Source organism: Oryctolagus cuniculus, chromosome 4, assembly GCF_964237555.1.
Source record: "Oryctolagus cuniculus chromosome 4, mOryCun1.1, whole genome shotgun sequence".
Classification (NCBI taxonomy): domain Eukaryota; kingdom Metazoa; phylum Chordata; class Mammalia; order Lagomorpha; family Leporidae; genus Oryctolagus; species Oryctolagus cuniculus.
In genome coordinates, this window is record NC_091435.1 from 76,846,979 (window position 1) to 76,863,042 (window position 16,064).

The 16,064-nt window shown below is 51.3% G+C and overlaps 1 protein-coding gene across 1 annotated transcript in view; it reads right to left on the reverse strand.

The window, feature by feature from the left end:
• The window catches only part of FSTL1 (follistatin like 1), a 62,390-nt gene that overhangs the window by 5,770 nt on the left and 40,556 nt on the right, over nucleotides 1–16,064 (reverse strand). The window contains exons 3-9 of the mRNA XM_008266866.4: nucleotides 15,023–15,127; nucleotides 12,059–12,188; nucleotides 10,822–10,854; nucleotides 9,329–9,459; nucleotides 4,268–4,386; nucleotides 2,823–2,935; nucleotides 2,411–2,521 (exon numbers count right to left, since the gene is read on the reverse strand). Of these exons, the coding sequence (XP_008265088.1) occupies nucleotides 2,411–2,521; nucleotides 2,823–2,935; nucleotides 4,268–4,386; nucleotides 9,329–9,459; nucleotides 10,822–10,854; nucleotides 12,059–12,188; nucleotides 15,023–15,127 (742 nt within the window). The remainder of the gene's footprint in view (nucleotides 1–2,410; nucleotides 2,522–2,822; nucleotides 2,936–4,267; nucleotides 4,387–9,328; nucleotides 9,460–10,821; nucleotides 10,855–12,058; nucleotides 12,189–15,022; nucleotides 15,128–16,064) is intronic.

The following is a 16,064-nucleotide window of genomic DNA, read 5'->3' on the forward strand; positions in this document are numbered from 1 at the left end:
TTTTTTTTTTTTTCTTTCTTTTTTTAAAAAGGCTTTCTAGGTGATTCTGATGTGCAGCCAAGGTTGACCAGCACTGGCCCTAGAAATATTTCCCAAACTCTCAGTGGGATCAACAAAAACGAAAACTACACAGTTCCCCAGGCTGCTCTTCTGCAGATTGTGATCCAGTGGGTTTGGGACAGAGCCCGGCAATCTCTGTTTATCAGGTGTGATGTTTCCTATCAGGAGATGGGTCCAGGACATGCACTCTGGACACTGGCATCAAGCTGTCCCTCAATGCAGTTTCCCTTGGCTCTGCTTCTACCTGCCCTCCACTCTTGATGACCTTCTCCTTTGTCTCACTGGGATTTACAATCTAAGACCAGTATGCTAACTTTCAGGCACTAACCTGAAAATGCTGTAAAATGCCACCCTTACTGCGTCCTCTCCAATGCTGGGCCTACACATCAAGACACGCTCAGGACCTTGGTCACCAGCACAGGATCCCATACTCATACAGAGCTCTGAACCAGGCAGGGAGGGCCAGCAGCCCAGAGCTGCGTGTGTGTGGATGTGTAGGGGTAGGAGTCTGGCCATCATCTGATGCATATGAGGGACTTGTTAACCAGACAACTGTGCTTACAGTCCTGTATACCAGCTGCACCCCAACTGCTGTGTCTTAGAAATGCAGGGTGTCCCTGACAAAGCCACACAGGCGCAGTCAGGCATGGAGAGGTACTGATGGGAGTTGCAGGAAGACAAGTGGTTCAGGCTGGCTGGGACACTGATTTGAGATGTTGCTGGCTTCAGTAGCTACTGCGTGTCTCGTTTGTCTTCCTTCTCTTTTACAAACTGTCCCTGGAATTCTCCTGGTCTCCTGCCTTCCCACCCTGACAACCCTCAGTGCTGGACTGAGGCAGACTGGGGATCTCTTGGATAATACCAGGTTCCATTTCTACCACTGGGGTCCCCTAGGCGCCTTGTCTAGAAGAACCTCTTCCTGGGTCCTTGCCCTTTGTTTCCCAGTTACCATCTTACGTGATCTTCCTAAACAGGATCCTAGGCACAGACTGCTCTTTCTTGCCTCTGTTAGCTACTTAAAATCGAAATATCCCTGGCTTACACACCAAGACATCCTCAGGCCATTGGGGCAACAACATTGGACCTGCTCTTTGAGGTCACCCAGGGAGGAGGATGAGCACTCCAGGGCTGTCTGACTGTGAAATGATGTCCACACAGAGGCAATCTGGATTTTGTGTGATGTGTGCAGCGGGGCTTAGTTTTAGGTTCTCCACGTTCAGTTTAACTTTTGGGTCTGGTTCTAACTGACCTTTCTTCTCACACTGATGTGACTCTTCATCCCAGATCTGGCTTCACCATCTTTCTCTTTCTTCCAATCTCAAGCGTCCCTGGGCCTTGGCTGGGCCTTGGCTTTGACCTAGGAGTCCTTCTTGAACTTTGGCATCACTGTAGCACAGCCCTGCTGGGAGCCTGTGTCCCCGCCCTGTCCCCCTAAATCTTTCTAACATGTTTATTGCCCCAGCTCACCCTGCCCATGCCTCAACCCCCTCAACTTTCTCTCTCTCTCTCTCTCTTTTTTTTTACAGGCAGAGTGGACAGTGAGAGAGATAGAGACAGAGAGAAAGGTCTTCCTTTGCCGTTGGTTCACCCTCCAATGGCCGGCGTGCTGCGGCCGGTGCACCGCGCTGATCCGAAGGCAGGAGCCAAGTACTTATCCTGGTCTCCCATGGGGTGCAGGGCCCAAACACTTGGGCCATCCTCCACTGCACTCCCTGGCCACAGCAGAGAGCTGGCCTGGAAGAGGGGCAACCGGGACAGAATCCGGCGCCCCGACTGGGACGAGAACCCGGAATGCCGGCGCCGCTAGGCAGAGGATTAGCCTAGTGAGCCGTGGCGCCGGCCATACTTTCTCTCTTTTTTAAGATTCCCCAATGTTGTTAGGTGAAAGAAGGTCTAGAGACATTTTTCCATTTTCTTCTGGGTACGGCAAGGAGGGGTCACTCTGTCCTCCTACCTCCTGAGTCTTCACAGCGAATTTTCTAAGGTGTCATAAAAGTTAAGTGGATTGACATGGAAATGCTTAGAGGAACATCTGGCATATAGTTCTCGCTACCTAAGTATTTGCTTTCCTTATTATTCCAGTCCCACAGCAACATTTACTTGGGCCCTGGATCTGAGGACTCTCTTGCTGGAAGCCTCTGGGGCCATTTCACACTTGGGCATCCGGGAGAGTGCTCTGCCCTCAGCAGTGCCCACTGGGAGCTCCAGCATCACAACTCGGGGTCTGGGTCCTTGCTCCCAGCCCCAGCGCTCCTCTCCACCACCCGCCCCCACCCCCTCGACGTCTCTCACGGCGATCTCGTGATGTGGCCTCCTCCTTCCTGTTCCCTGTGCCCGAGGCACAGCTCACCGTCACAGGTCATGGCCGTGCAGACCCAGTTCCCACAGGCACAGACACAGCGGTTACAGTCCACCTCGGTCTCAGCTCCATCCGCGTAGGTCTCGTCCTCCAGCGCACACTCTGTTGGACCACAAAGAGAGCGGCACCAGTTTAGCTGGGAGGATGTCTCTGCTACAGTCTGTGTACCTTATACCCATTCCCAAGTAAGACCTTCCTGTCCCACAGGGGCACAACAGCAAACGTGACCATCAGCCTCGAGATGTCTGGACCCTACACTCGGCATGGAGATGATGGAGCTGCCGCCCAGCCTAGAATCGCGGAGGATTTTCTCAGGTCACTCTGGAGCACTCCCCAAGTCCTCCCCATCCTGGCCTCCCTCCCAGGCCTCGCTCCCAACCGCTCTGTCTTGGCTCAGGCCTACTTTTTTCAGGAGGGTTGAAGGATGGGTTGAGGCACGTGAGGAACTCCTGGAAGCTGAGTTTCCAGTCAGCGTTTTCATCAGACAGTTCGATGAGCGCGTCGACACAGAGGCCTCTGACAGGAAACACAGGAGAAATGCGTTAGCAAGGCCTCAGCTTTGCTCCCAAGAAAGGCGGCCGGCACGGCGATGACACACACCTGTGGCCTGCCCTGCGGGGGTGCCCAGGGAGATGGCTGCCAACTGGCTGCTCACTGGGAAGCTTTCTTCCCGTGCTGAGCTGCCGCAACCTTCCCCCATCCTGACCTTGGCAGCCTTGACACTTTCGTTGGGTGCACTGGATATCAGATCACTCAAGCTGCTCAACCGTTCCTTCCAAGATGACACAGTCAGGGGATGGCTTTGTCCACCACGACTGCCAAATGTTTCCAAGACCCGCACACCTTCCATGAGCGCTCAGCTGCCTTTCCCCATGCCTTATGGGTCACGTCAACACAAATAAGAAAACCAAAACAGAAGAGATGACAGATGATGTGAAAAGAACATGGAATCTGAAAGAATCCAGTGAGAAGCATTATTCTAACCACTCTAGAAAGAGATCTTTCACCAAGAGTTTTATAGAGTCTCCGTCCCCTCTCTCTCCCCCTGGCTGGATCTGAGCCCTGGCGCCGTCACTTACTACTGCCATGGCCTTGAGCTTCATTTTTCAACCTTTCCGTGCCTGTTTTCTCATGTGTAAAAGGAGGACAAGATGCTCCCCGTCACTGGGATGTTAGGAGGAGCAAGCGTTGAAACTGTGAAGCGTTATCGAATTTCAGGCTATCAAAGTATGAACTATGCTATGCTTTAAGGTCAGCGACTACGATTAAGGAAGACTCTTTCTAGCTGCTCTGCTCTGAGCTCCTTGAGAACAGAGATATTTTCCTGTTTTGAGTTCTTACTGATATGCTAGAAGCAAACCAGCAGTTCTGCAGGGATTGATTTTGAAAAATTTTTATCCTGGGGTGATACAAAAAAAGAGAGAGGGACATGCTTTAGTAGTTATTAGGGAAATCGACACGAAGCGGCACTGATTATCTTGAAAATCAACACTGAAGCTATTTTAGGCCTTCAGTTAAATAACGCATGAATGTAATCCCTTCAGAAAGTGAACCAGTGAAACACCATCCACAACCACAACACCTCGACAGCTCTGCTCTGGTGTGACCTTGGTAGTTTACTCTAAGATCACCTTCTTCTATTTCTGACAAGTCCTGGCCCCAAACAGTAACCATTCAGATACCAGTGTTGTGCAATATTAGATCTACACTGTTCACAGGACAGCCTAGGCCAGAATTCCTGCTCTCTGATCGCCGGTGGCTCTGGCAGGCAGAACGGGTTCAGAACCCCTGTCCCAGGCAGCTTCCTCCAGGCTGTCCACGGTCCACGCCCGCACTCTGCTCACCTACCTAAGCAGCTTGTTGTTCTCCTTGTCTGCATAGGTGGTGATGTTGATGGCGGTTTCATTCTGCTCCACAAATTTCAGGAATTCACTGGAGTCCAAGCGTGAGTCACCATCATCGAAGTTCTAGAAAGAGCACGAAGAGACCCTTCAGAGATGTTTGGTAGAACCCTCATCACTGACCCCTTGTCTTGACCCATTCCAACCCTGGCCTCAGAGAGTTCCAGCAACGTTGGCTGGAATCGCTGGGGCCTCCAGAGAAGGCACCTGTGTCCCCAGATGAGTGAAAGTGTGTGGCAGAGGCCACCCAGGCTCCTTCAAATCCAGGCCCTGCCCAGGAGGGAGGAGGCCTGCAGACATTCTTGACTTTACACTTGAATCCTGACAGCCGACACCCCATGCTCTGACCAGGGGGAGCATGGGAAGATGGTGAAAAGTGACAAGCTGGGAAGGAGAATCTCTGTGCTGGGGCCCAGAGGTGTGCCTCCACCAGGCTGCTCGGGAGCGGTGATGCAAGCGGCCCTCCAAGCTCACTCTGGGAACTGCTTGACTTCCAGCCTCTGTGCCCGGTTATCAGGGCTTAACTCTCATCCTGGTGCCCAGAACCGACTGCATCAGTGAGAACTCATAGGCAAAGGCCCCACATCAGTGAGCTGCAGGCAGGGTGGTGCAAAGGCCCCGTGCAGTGGGTCTCGGGCTACTCAGTGCAGGCTGTCCTGCCGCCCCAGCTGGTACCCCATGAGCATGCCTGAGGGGACAGGAAGCTCAAACATTGCTCCCTGTATGGAAAGGTGCTAAACTGAGACCTCAGCCAACTGGGACCTTTGCAATGCCCAGGCCCTTGCTGCAGGAGGAAGGTGTCAGCTGCCCTCCTAACTAGTTCCAATGGCACTGCATCCACCCCTAAATTCTTTTCCCAGGCTTCCTCATTGGCTGCCCTGGGCAATGATCAGCATCCCCATGTTCCTTTCAGAGTGGCTCCTGGATGGTGTCAAGGGATTGTAGAAAAGTCTGTCTGGGTTTCCAGGTAGAAGGGAAGACTACAGTTACCACGTCTGCTTCCATGACTGTCATGTGTCACATATGCACATAGAAGGCTGCCAGTCTTTCTGTGGCATGTGGCATGACAGGAGCATATGAAACAACTGCAAGGCCCTGGCTTAGTACCTATTTATTATCCTTGTCCTCATTCCTAGGAACAAGTCTCAGATGTTCTTATACACATTATACATTCTTCTGAGGAACCCTCTGTAAATGTCGACCTTGTATGATGTCTTGATTAATTAATGGAGAGTCATTAAATAAGCTTGGCCAGGAGCCATTCTTAGTAGCCCAGGTCTTCCTGTGTGGGCAAACAGGAGCAACCTGTAGAGACCCCAGTATCCTCAGGGCCTGATGACAGAGTGAGTGTAAGGAGGGGGGGCAGTCCAGCATGGGCTGCCAGAGGTCCCTGTGGGTACCCTGAACCTGGCTGAGCCCAGTCGGCTCTCAAAAGGCAATTCTATGTGCATGTACCTGAAATTCAAGGACCGGGATCTAGGCCTAAAGGTCAGGGGCCATCGTGGTCTGCCTGCATTCTTGTCTCAGAGGGGCCACATTGGGCCTCCCCAGACCACATCTGCAGGTGGAATTTACAGGAAAGCAGAAGTCTGGTACCCGACCCCGAAACAGGCTGCAACGCCTTGGCCAGGGCAAGGGAGTGGATGTCTATCTGTGGGGTCCTGAGCTTGGACTGTAAAGCAACCAACTCACTTGGCCTATGTTCAGCCAATTGCGTACAAAGAATGAGAGTACATATAAGTTCATGGAATAATAAAGATAAGCTGCCTTTTTCTTTTTTTACAGGCAGAGTGGACAGTGAGAGAGAGACACAGAGAGAAAGGTCTTCCTTTTTACCGTTGGTTCACCCTCCAATGGCTGCCGCAGCCGGTGCGCTGCGGCCAGCACATCGCGCTGATCCGAAGCCAGGAGCCAGGTACTTATCCTGGTCTCCCATGGGGTGCAGGGCCCAAGTACCTGGGCCATCCTCCACTGCACTCCCGGGCCACAGCAGAGAGCTGGCCTGGAAGAGGGCAACCGGGACAGAATCCGGCGCCCCGACCGGGACTAGAACCCGGTGTGCCGGCACCGCTAGGCAGAGGATTAGCCTATTGAGCCGTGGCGCAGGCCGATAAGCTGCTTTAGTGCCCCAAATTTTGAAACTCATGCATGTGAGGGGCCTTCAAAAAGTTCAGTGAAGATGCATGTTATGCAAGAACTGTGCAGGGATTCCAGCTTTTTTTTTTTTTGTTCCCAAGAAAACACTCATCTTTTAATTCTCTTTCCATAGGCTTTCTGAAACCCCCTCATACCTCTGGAGGCCTGCATTTCCCAGCTTTATGTTTATGATAACACTTTTCTTCTATGTCACTGTAGGGCGTGGAAAGGCAGGATGTGGGTGATGAGACCCACATTTGGAGATGGCTCAGAGATGGGCTGAGCCAGGCCCTCACTCACACACAGAGACTGTGGTGATGGGTGACAAGGTGGCTGGGTGGGCTGGCTCCAGTTTCAGCTTTGCCACCATGAATCTGCTACCTGGAGTCCTGGGGTGGGTGGTGGTAGTAGTGGTGGTAGTGGTGGTGGTGGTGTGGTGGTGGTGGTAGTGGTGGTGGTAGTGGTGGTGTGGTGGTGGTGGTAGTGGTGGTGGTAGTAGTGGTAGTGGTGATGGTGATGGTAGTGGTGGTGGTGGTGGCAGAGGTGGTGGTGGTGATGGCAGAGGTGGTGGTGGTGGTAGTGATGGTGGTGGTGGTTGTGTGGTGGTAGTGGTGGTTGTGTGGTGGTAGTGGTGGTTGTAGTGATGATGGTGGTGGTGGTAGTGGTGATGGTGGTAGAGGTAGTGGTAGTGGTAGTGGTGGTGGTAGAGGTGGTGGTGGTAGTGATGATGGTGGTGGTGGTGGTGGTGGTAAAGGTGGTAGTGGTGGTGGTGGTGGTGGTGGTAAAGGTGATAGTGGTGGTGGTGGTGGTGTGGTGGTGGTAGTGATGATGGTGGTGGTGGTAGTGGTGGTAGAGGTGATAGTGGTGGTAGTGGTGGTGATGGTGCTGGTGGTGGTGGTAGTGGTGGCGGTAGAGGTGGTGGTGGTGGTGGTGGTAGTAGCAGTGGTGGTAGTGGTGGTGGTGGTGGTGGTGGTAGTGGTAGAGGTGGTAGTGGTGGTGGTGGATGGTGGTGGTAGTGGTGGTGACGGTGTGGTGGTGGTGGTAGTGGTGGTAGTGGTGGTGGTGGTATGGTTGTGGTAGTGGTGGTGGTGGTGGTGTGGTGGTGGAGGTAGTGGTAGTGGTGTGGTGGTGGTGGTAGTAGTAGTGGTAGTGGTGTGGTGGTGGTGGTGGTATGGTGGTGGTAGTAGTGGTGGCAGTGGTGGTGGTGGTAGTAGTGGTAGTGGTGGTGGTGGTGGTGGTAGTGGTAGTGGTGGTAGTGGTGGTGGTGGTAGTAGTGGTAGTAGTGGTGGTAGTGGTGGTGGTAGTGGTGGTGGTAGTGGTGGTGGTAGTAGTGGTGGCAGTGGTGGTGGTGGTAGTAGTGGTGTGGTGGTGGTGCTGGTGGTAGTGGTGGTAGTGGTAGTGGTGGTGGTGGTAGTGGTGGTAGTGGTGGTGGTAGTGGTGGCAGTGGTGGTGGTGGTAGTAGTGGTAGTGGTGGTGGTGGTGGTGATGGTAGTGATGGTGGTGGTGGTGGTGGTGGTAGTGGTAGTGGTGGTAGAGGTGGTGGTGGTGCTGGTGGTGTGGACACAGGCAGCAAAGAGTCTGCTCTTCTCTGTTCTGCTCTTTCACTTCAGAAACAGCAACAGAATCACTAGTTGAGGTAAAAGTCAGCTTTGGGCCTAATCCAGATTCCCATTAGATTTGTTTTTTCAACTCATTTTGATGTGAGGAATGCCAGCTGGGCAGGAGAGCAACTCACTGGTCCAGAAACAGACGTCTCTGAAATATCAGACCTGTCACCAATTGGCAGCGGAATCCAGCGTCCCAGGGGCCTTGGGACGTCCAGGGTCCCAGCATCCTTGGAGGCCAGCGTCCCAGGGGCCTCTGCAGCAGGAAGTGGGAGTTCGTGAAGGCCCTCCTTTCTCCTGGGAGACACTACCGGGGTCTGGAAGGAGGGAGCTGGGCACTGGAACACTTTCTTAGTTGGGAGTGAGAATGGCTTAGAGAAAAGCTACTTTCTCCAGGGGCTGTGCAGGTTTTACATGGGAGCCTGCAAGAGCCAGTTACTGCTAGGTTGTGGAGATGTTGTATGTGTGTCTGGGGTGGGGGCTGGGGTGCCAGGGGACTTGGCAATCAAATCTAACAGCAGGTGTCAGTGATGCCTGGGGCGGGGTGCCACCACCAGAGGGCCAGGACCAATGGTTACAAGGTCCCAAGTGGCACCATGGAAGAAGCATGCTGGGCCTGACAGCTCCTATGCTGTAATCACAGGGCAGACGCTGCTCACAACAGGCCCCGAGGTACCACTTACACAGCTATGGAAAAAACCATTTCCTTTAAGTGGCTTTCTGCTCCTGTCCAAGCCCCCAGGCTCAGCAGTGCTGTGTGTTTTTCTGGAGAAAGACCCGGCCCTGCCCCCAGGACTCAGTAATGGGGGCCTGGCCAGGCCAGAAGACAGAGAACATGAGCAGTGCTTTCTCATCCTGCTGCGCCCAGCCAGGTTCCATTTCAACAGCTGAGGACAGAAACCTCTATCCACAGTCACACGAGAGACTTCTAAGACGACCCCAACCCAGTAGACTTCCATCTGTGGGGTCCATGGTGCAGGCCAGAGACAGCAATCCAGACTGGCCTTGCACTGACCAGGCCGGGTAGACTCAGAGCTACTAAAAAGGCCCTGTTGTGGCTAGTTAGCAGGGGAAGCAGGTGAGAGTGTGTGAGTCAGGTGGCTGGCTGGGGCCTCTCGCTGGTGCCCTCTGTCTCCCTGTGGGAATGGGGCACCTGAATGTGTGTGTCTGTATGTGGGGTGTGCCTCCAGATCTGGAAAGATGTGATGGAGCAGCGGGAGGAAGAGGCGTCCCTTTCCCGCCAGATTCGACCTCAGCGGCGTTATTACCTTGAAGTACTTGTCGAGGACCTCGCTGTAGTTGCTGCCTTTGGAGAACCAGCCGTCTGGAATGATCTCTGCCTCCAGCCACTGGATGATGCGACGCCGGAGCTCATCGCGGTTGGCCTGATAGCACACAACTGCAGGGGAGGGACAGCATGGTCACAGCCAAGGTCCACGGCCAGGCAGTGTCTAACCCAGAACCCAGGATTACACCTCTAAAACATCTGTCAAACCCTGAGAATACTGCGACAGAAATGTTGTTGCTAGCTGAGGGAAAAGTCGGCAGAAGAAGGACATTTTCATTAACTTTAGAAAGGTGAGGTAAGGAGCTGGCCTTGTGGCACAGTGCGTTAAGGCACTTCCCATCCAGCTCCCTGCTAATGCTCCTGGGAAAGCGGCAGAGGGTAGCCCAAGTGCCTGGGCCCCTGCACCCACGTGGGAAACCCTGGAGGAGCTCCTTGCTCCAGGCTTTGGCCTGGCCCAGCCCTGGCTGTTGAGACCATTTGGGAAGTGAACCAGTAGATGGAAGATCTCTCTATCTCTCCTTCTCCTTTGTAACTGCCTTTCATATAAATAAATATATCTTAAAACAAACAAAAAAGGGGAGAGAAAGCAAATCCACACAGTGGCTCTGTTGGCTCAAAGACGAGCTCAAATATCTGATAAATGAAAACAATTCTCGCTGCCACTGGGGTGCCAAGGCTTTTTCCGTAGCTTTTCTCTTTCTAACTTGGTGTATCAAAACTCCCTCCCATTCAGCTTTTCCCTCACCTGTATCTCCCCTCAATACACACCACAGGAAATAGGGCCGAGGCAGGGAGGTGTGGAAGCTCTGGACATGGAAACAGCAGGTGGATGAGAGCCAGGTGGACGATGGAGGAAGCAGTGCAGAGAGGGAATCCCTGGAAGACGACTTGTGCGGGCGTGTGACGTGCGCACCGGGCCCGGGAATGAAAAGCCGGGCATTCGCCCCCATCCCCTCACTTCTTCGTGTGGATTTGGGAAAACTCACTTCATCTCTCTGAGCCTCCCTCTTCCCATCAGGCTATCCCTGAGAGCTGCCTCACAGGCTACTGTGAGGATCTAGGGAAGTGTATGCCCCTGGGGTCTGTAACCACAAATCGCGGTGAAATTTCCATTCTTGTTTGTGGGAAGCCACAGAAAGTCTTTCTGCATTTCCAACCAGCCCCTTGGAAAATGACTTGTGTCTTCTGAGCCTGCTGCTCCAGTGACGTGAGCGCGTCTCACTGGGCACTACGGGGAGTTCAATCACTGCTCAGCCCCACATTGCGACCCAGTCGGCTGTGTCAGCTGCCAAGCACAGAACAACGCAGTTCTGCAGCTTTCCTAAGTTGGTGTGAGGAATGACCACTTTCGGGTCACGAGCTCTGACCTTGAGAGCTCGTCAGGGATTCAGGAACAGAATGAGAATTTCCATCATGGAAAGCATTTTCTCCCCAGGTATGTGCATGCAGCCGGCAGAAGAGATAAGCACTCACCCGGGCTGGCAGATGGACTCACAGGTTTCTTCTCTGCAAGACAGAAGGAGAGCATGTGACGCAAAGTGAAGAAAAACAGTATCTGTGGATTTCTCGGCCTGAACCAGCCCCACACTAAGGGGATGTTTGTGACATCTCATCATCTTGTCCTGAAACCTTGCTTCCTGCTCCTTCTTCCAGGGCCCAAGTATGGGGATGCCTTCTTGTCTGTGCTGTCTGACATTTTGGGGTCACTGAGTCGCCCTCCTGCATTCACACTTCCTCCTGCTGGATTGACACTGTCCTGAGAGTGTGAGAATTCGTATCATGGGGACAGCACGGTGGTGTAGTGGGTTAAGCTGCTGTTTGAGATGCCGGCATCCCACGTCACAGCATGGGTTCGGTTCCATCTGCTCCACTTCTGATCCAGCTTCTTGCCAATGCATCTGGGGAAGCAGCAGATGACAGCCCAGATATCTGGGCCCCTGCCAGCCATCTGGGAGAACTGGATGGAATTCCTGGCTCCTGGCTTTCACTTGGCTCAGTGCTGGCTGTTGTGACCATCTGGGAGCGGAGTATCTCTCTTTCTCTCTCTGTCCCCCCTCTTCCTTCTCTCCCTCTCTGTCTCTGTTGCTCTGCCTTTCAAATAAATAAGTAACTATTTAACAAAAAAGAATTCATATCAGGAGTCTGGACAGAAAATGGAGTGGACACCAACACCTGGCAAACAGCTTCTTGTTTCTCCATGGTTGGTCAGGGCCGAGAGGGATGAGGCAGGCCTAGGACTGGCAGGCGGCGGGTGTCTAATTAGCAACAGATGTGGGACTCCTGCCCTCTTACTCCAATGGGCAATAGTTTGAGCATGAAATGGGTAAAACATAATACTACCAGGGTTGAGGGTTGAGAGGTGCCAAAATTAAAACCACACTGAAGAGTGAAATCTAGCTACTTTCTGAAAAGGTACGGAATTCACTTAAGGACTTCCTTATTATTTTTGATTAATGATGTGGTCACCTCATGTGCTATCCAGCTGCAGACACAGCTGTAAGTCCCCTCGGGGTCTGAGGTAGGAAGTTCTGGGATCAAACCTGGGCTTTTATCTAGGCCAAACTCAGCAGGTTCATGCATGTCAAAAGCACGCCGTGCCTACTGCCTGGTGGTCTCCATAGCGTTGCTGGCCGTGGTCAGCCCAGCCAGCTGTTCTGCTCTCGGCTGCCCATGGTTTCAGCTGCCGTGCAATGGGGAGAGCCTGCCTTACCTTTGCAGTGTCCGTCGTAATCAACCTGGATTTTGGACCCAGTGAGGCAGGCGTCTCGGTGCAGCTCACAGTGGTTGAGGTAGGTCTTGCCGTTACTGCCACACACGGGCCTCTTGTGAGGTTTGCATTGCTGAAACAGAGGCAATGCAACAGGGGGATATTCATGCAGTCATGGGTACCAACACACACAGACACGAACACACGCACATGGACCCACAAAGACATATGTACACATACATGCACATACACAAATGCACACACACGCACATGTACAGAGACATCTTGTGAGGGGGCTCTCCACCAGCAGAGATGGTGCCTTTCCCCTTCAGGGTATTGGGAACCTCAGCTCTGGCCTCAGTGACCCCAGCTGGACGCTGGAGGCATTTCATCACATTCCAGTCCCCCATGGTCCTCTGGGTCAATCCTGTTCCAAGGTCATTTCTTCTATTCAGAGAAGAAACACTTCCTGCTACTGTTGGGATGTTTGTGTTCTCTTCGCATTGCATTGAAACTTAATCTCCAAAGCAACTGATTAGGTCCCGAGGGCTCCTCCCTTGCGAATGAGATTAGGGTTTTTATAAAAGGGGCTTCACGTAGCATTTGATCCTTTTCTCTTGTACCTCACACCAAGGGGATGCAACGTTCAAGGTGCCATCTTGGAAACAGAGACCAGGCCCTCTTCAGACATCAAACCATCTGTTACCTTGATCTTGACTTTCCCAGCCTTTAGAACTAAGGTAATTAAATTTCTATTATTTAGAAACAACGTAGTCTCAGCTATTTTGTTAGAGCAACCCAAATAGTCTAAGGCACCCTCTTCACCCTATCTAGTTAGCAAGAAGGGAATTTCATGAAAAGTCAAGAAGTTGCATTCTCTGTCACTTTGGAAAAAGTCATCAAATATCTTCAGGTGACCTAAGATCCCTTACAATTCCAATGCTGTATGACACAAAGGGGCCAGAGCCAGGAGCCGGAAACGGGAGAGACAGGCAGGTGCGTGAATGCACACGTATGCACACACACTCCAATTCTTCTAGGGCCTGACTCTAAGGTTCTGTTGCTCCACTTAAGATGTTGAGGCTCTTTTCTTTCCTCCTCACCTCACTACCTAGGGGCAGGGGCCATGGGTCTTGGTGAAGTGCTACAGAGACCCAGTTTGGAGGGAGACATGGAATGATGTTCACTTGGCAACTGGGTTCTGTTTTGCCTATTGACGGTGTCAAGATCACAAAGAAGCACGATTTCTTTAGACTTGTGGTTTTTAAAGAGGTGAAGGGGAAGCATCTAACAAAGGGACAAAACGAGACAGATCAAATGTATTAAGAACCAAGGACCAGGGAACACTGGACGTGGGAAGCAGGCTAGCCTCCCCGTGTGCGATGAGGATACTGAAGCCCACAGCACAAACTGCACTTACTCATTTAACCAGTGTTTACTACGCAGTGCTCGCTGTGCATCGGGTCCTGAGCAAGACCAAGGTAGGTCCGGCCTTTTTGGCATCTAGTGGAAGGCAGTTTGCTCAAAATCAACAACTCTGTGCAGCTAGGCTGAGACTGAACTGTGGCCATATACATTTCAAGAAAGGATCTCCAATGGCAAACACACGCCCGGCATGATCTGGTTTTTAGGTTTCTGGGTTGGGAGACTTCCTTTCTGGGACTACGTATCGGGATTATTTATGCACAGGACGATGTCCTTCTAAGCTCTGCACTGGTTTGACCGAAAGGCCTAGGGCAAGGGCACATGTTTGCTTAAGGAGACAAAATGGATCAGAATCCTGCCTACAAAAACTGTATTTCTCAAAAGCTCATTTTGTTTTTTAAATATCATTTTATGGGGTGGAAGCCACAGGGCAAGAGGCAGTGTTGTGGCACAACAAGTTAAGCCACTGTTTGTCACACTGGCACTCCATATCAGAGTGTTGGTTCAAGTCCCGGCTACCCTGCTTCTGATCCAGCTCCCTGCTAATGTGCCTTGGAAGGCAGTGGAAGATGGTCCAAGTACTTGGGCCCCTGCCACCCATGTGGACCCTGATGGAGCTTCTGGCTCCTGGCTTTAGCCTGGCCAGGTCCATGCCATTGAGATATTTGGGGAGTAGGCTCGCTGATGGGAGATTTCTCCCTCTCTCTCTCAAGTAAACAAATTACAATTAAAAAATTTTGCATATCCTTTGACCTAGCAATCGGTCCTAGGAAATAAAGGCAGCAGCACAATGAAGAGATATCTGTGCAGGAGGCTATAGTTTGTAGTGTAAGCAACCCACGGGACAACCACATGTTCATCTATGAGAAATGACTCAATAAATCTAGTTGATTCATATTACTAAACTAATCTGTAACACTGTCCATGGTTTATTAATGAGTACAAAATACAAGCTGCACATGTCTATAAATACTATGATCTCATTTTGCATAAAATAAGGGGAAACCCTAGGTTTATAGTAGCATAGACAAAAGAAACAATATGGAACATTTTGTACTAAACACTGGTTACCTCAGACTGAATGGATCAGAGTGGGGGAAGTACAAATATGAGGGTACTTCAAAAAGTTCATGGGAAATAGAATAAAAAGGTAAGTTTATTTTGGTGCAAAAAAACTGAAATCCACCAAGTTCATGGGCAATGCATATTATAGAAAAATTATGCATGGATTTTAAAATATTTTGATTGAAATACACTTATCTTTTAAATCAATCATTTAAAACTTTCTGAACTACTGTAATTGCCTGTATTATTTGACAAATATAAAGTATTCATTAACTTCATAATTTAAAAATCTTATACAGCTAAACATTAAGAAAATATAAAAATCCCTATGCTAAAAATCAGGTATCCAATTTTTAACACCTTGCTTAAAAATTTCACGTACTTCTGACAGACAAGGTGTGTTTTTATAGATGATGAAGTCGCTGGTGGCTCCAGCGAGGTGGCCAGCTGTCCTTGTCCCCTCACTCTAGGACTTACCTCAATGCAGAGACAGGTAGGCTCTCCCTTCTCAGTGACTGCACATTCCCGGCCAGCTCCACAAAATACGTTGGCACAAATTTTGGATTTGCTCCTCAGTTCTTCCTAAAACATAAAATCATAAAGGAAACCATGTGGCTGACATGAGCCAATCACAGGATGGGCCCACGATGGTCACTGTTTTCAGGCTTGTGCTTTGGTTTGGAGTCGTGGCTCATGACGTCGAAGGATCCAGAACAGCTAGAAGTTTCCCCCACAGCCAGCACCATACTCCCAGGCACTGCTCCAGCCCACAAACTCCCTAAGGTTGCTTCTTGGAGCACCAGACTTCACTTCTTGCATATCTTTCCTATTTCCTTTCTTCTAAAAATGTTCCTGGGCACCTATTACAGGCTGATGCTACAGTAAGGGCTGCAGATACAAAGGACAGTCCCTGCCTTCCAGAAACTCTATGACCTTTAGAGGAAACTGACAGAGGAGGAGACCTTCAGAAAACAGTATGGCAACAGGGGAGAAGGGGGCACGAATGAAAGGGGACTTTCTGGAGATTCAGGACTTCACGGACTGTTTACGGATGAGAAGGGAAGCCAGGCAGCAATGGGCAGCCCTGGGGAAATGTGAACACCCGAAGGACCAAAACCTCACCACATGGTGTTCAAGGTCACATCTCACGAAAAGCATGGCTAAACCACCGGACACAGGGATTTGCTATTGTTCACCACTGTCCCATGCAGCTCCCGTCCATGGCTGCCTCTGATGAAGAGGCCTAAAACCACCTGACAGAGAGCAGAACTCGTCAGACCCCTTCCTGGCCAGGCACTGCTGTTCAGCTGTGGGAGGCAGAACTGCCGGGGCCAGGAGCAGAGTCGGTCTGTGCCACTCAGAAATGTGATGTCGACAAGTGCACATTCTTTCCTCCTTCACTGGTGGCCGCCCATCAACCCCCAGCCCCACCTCATCCACCTCTCAGCCCAGCAGTAGAGCTGGCTAGACAGGGAACAGTGTGTCCTCTCCAGCTCCTCTCCTTGACTGGTTGGGCAGG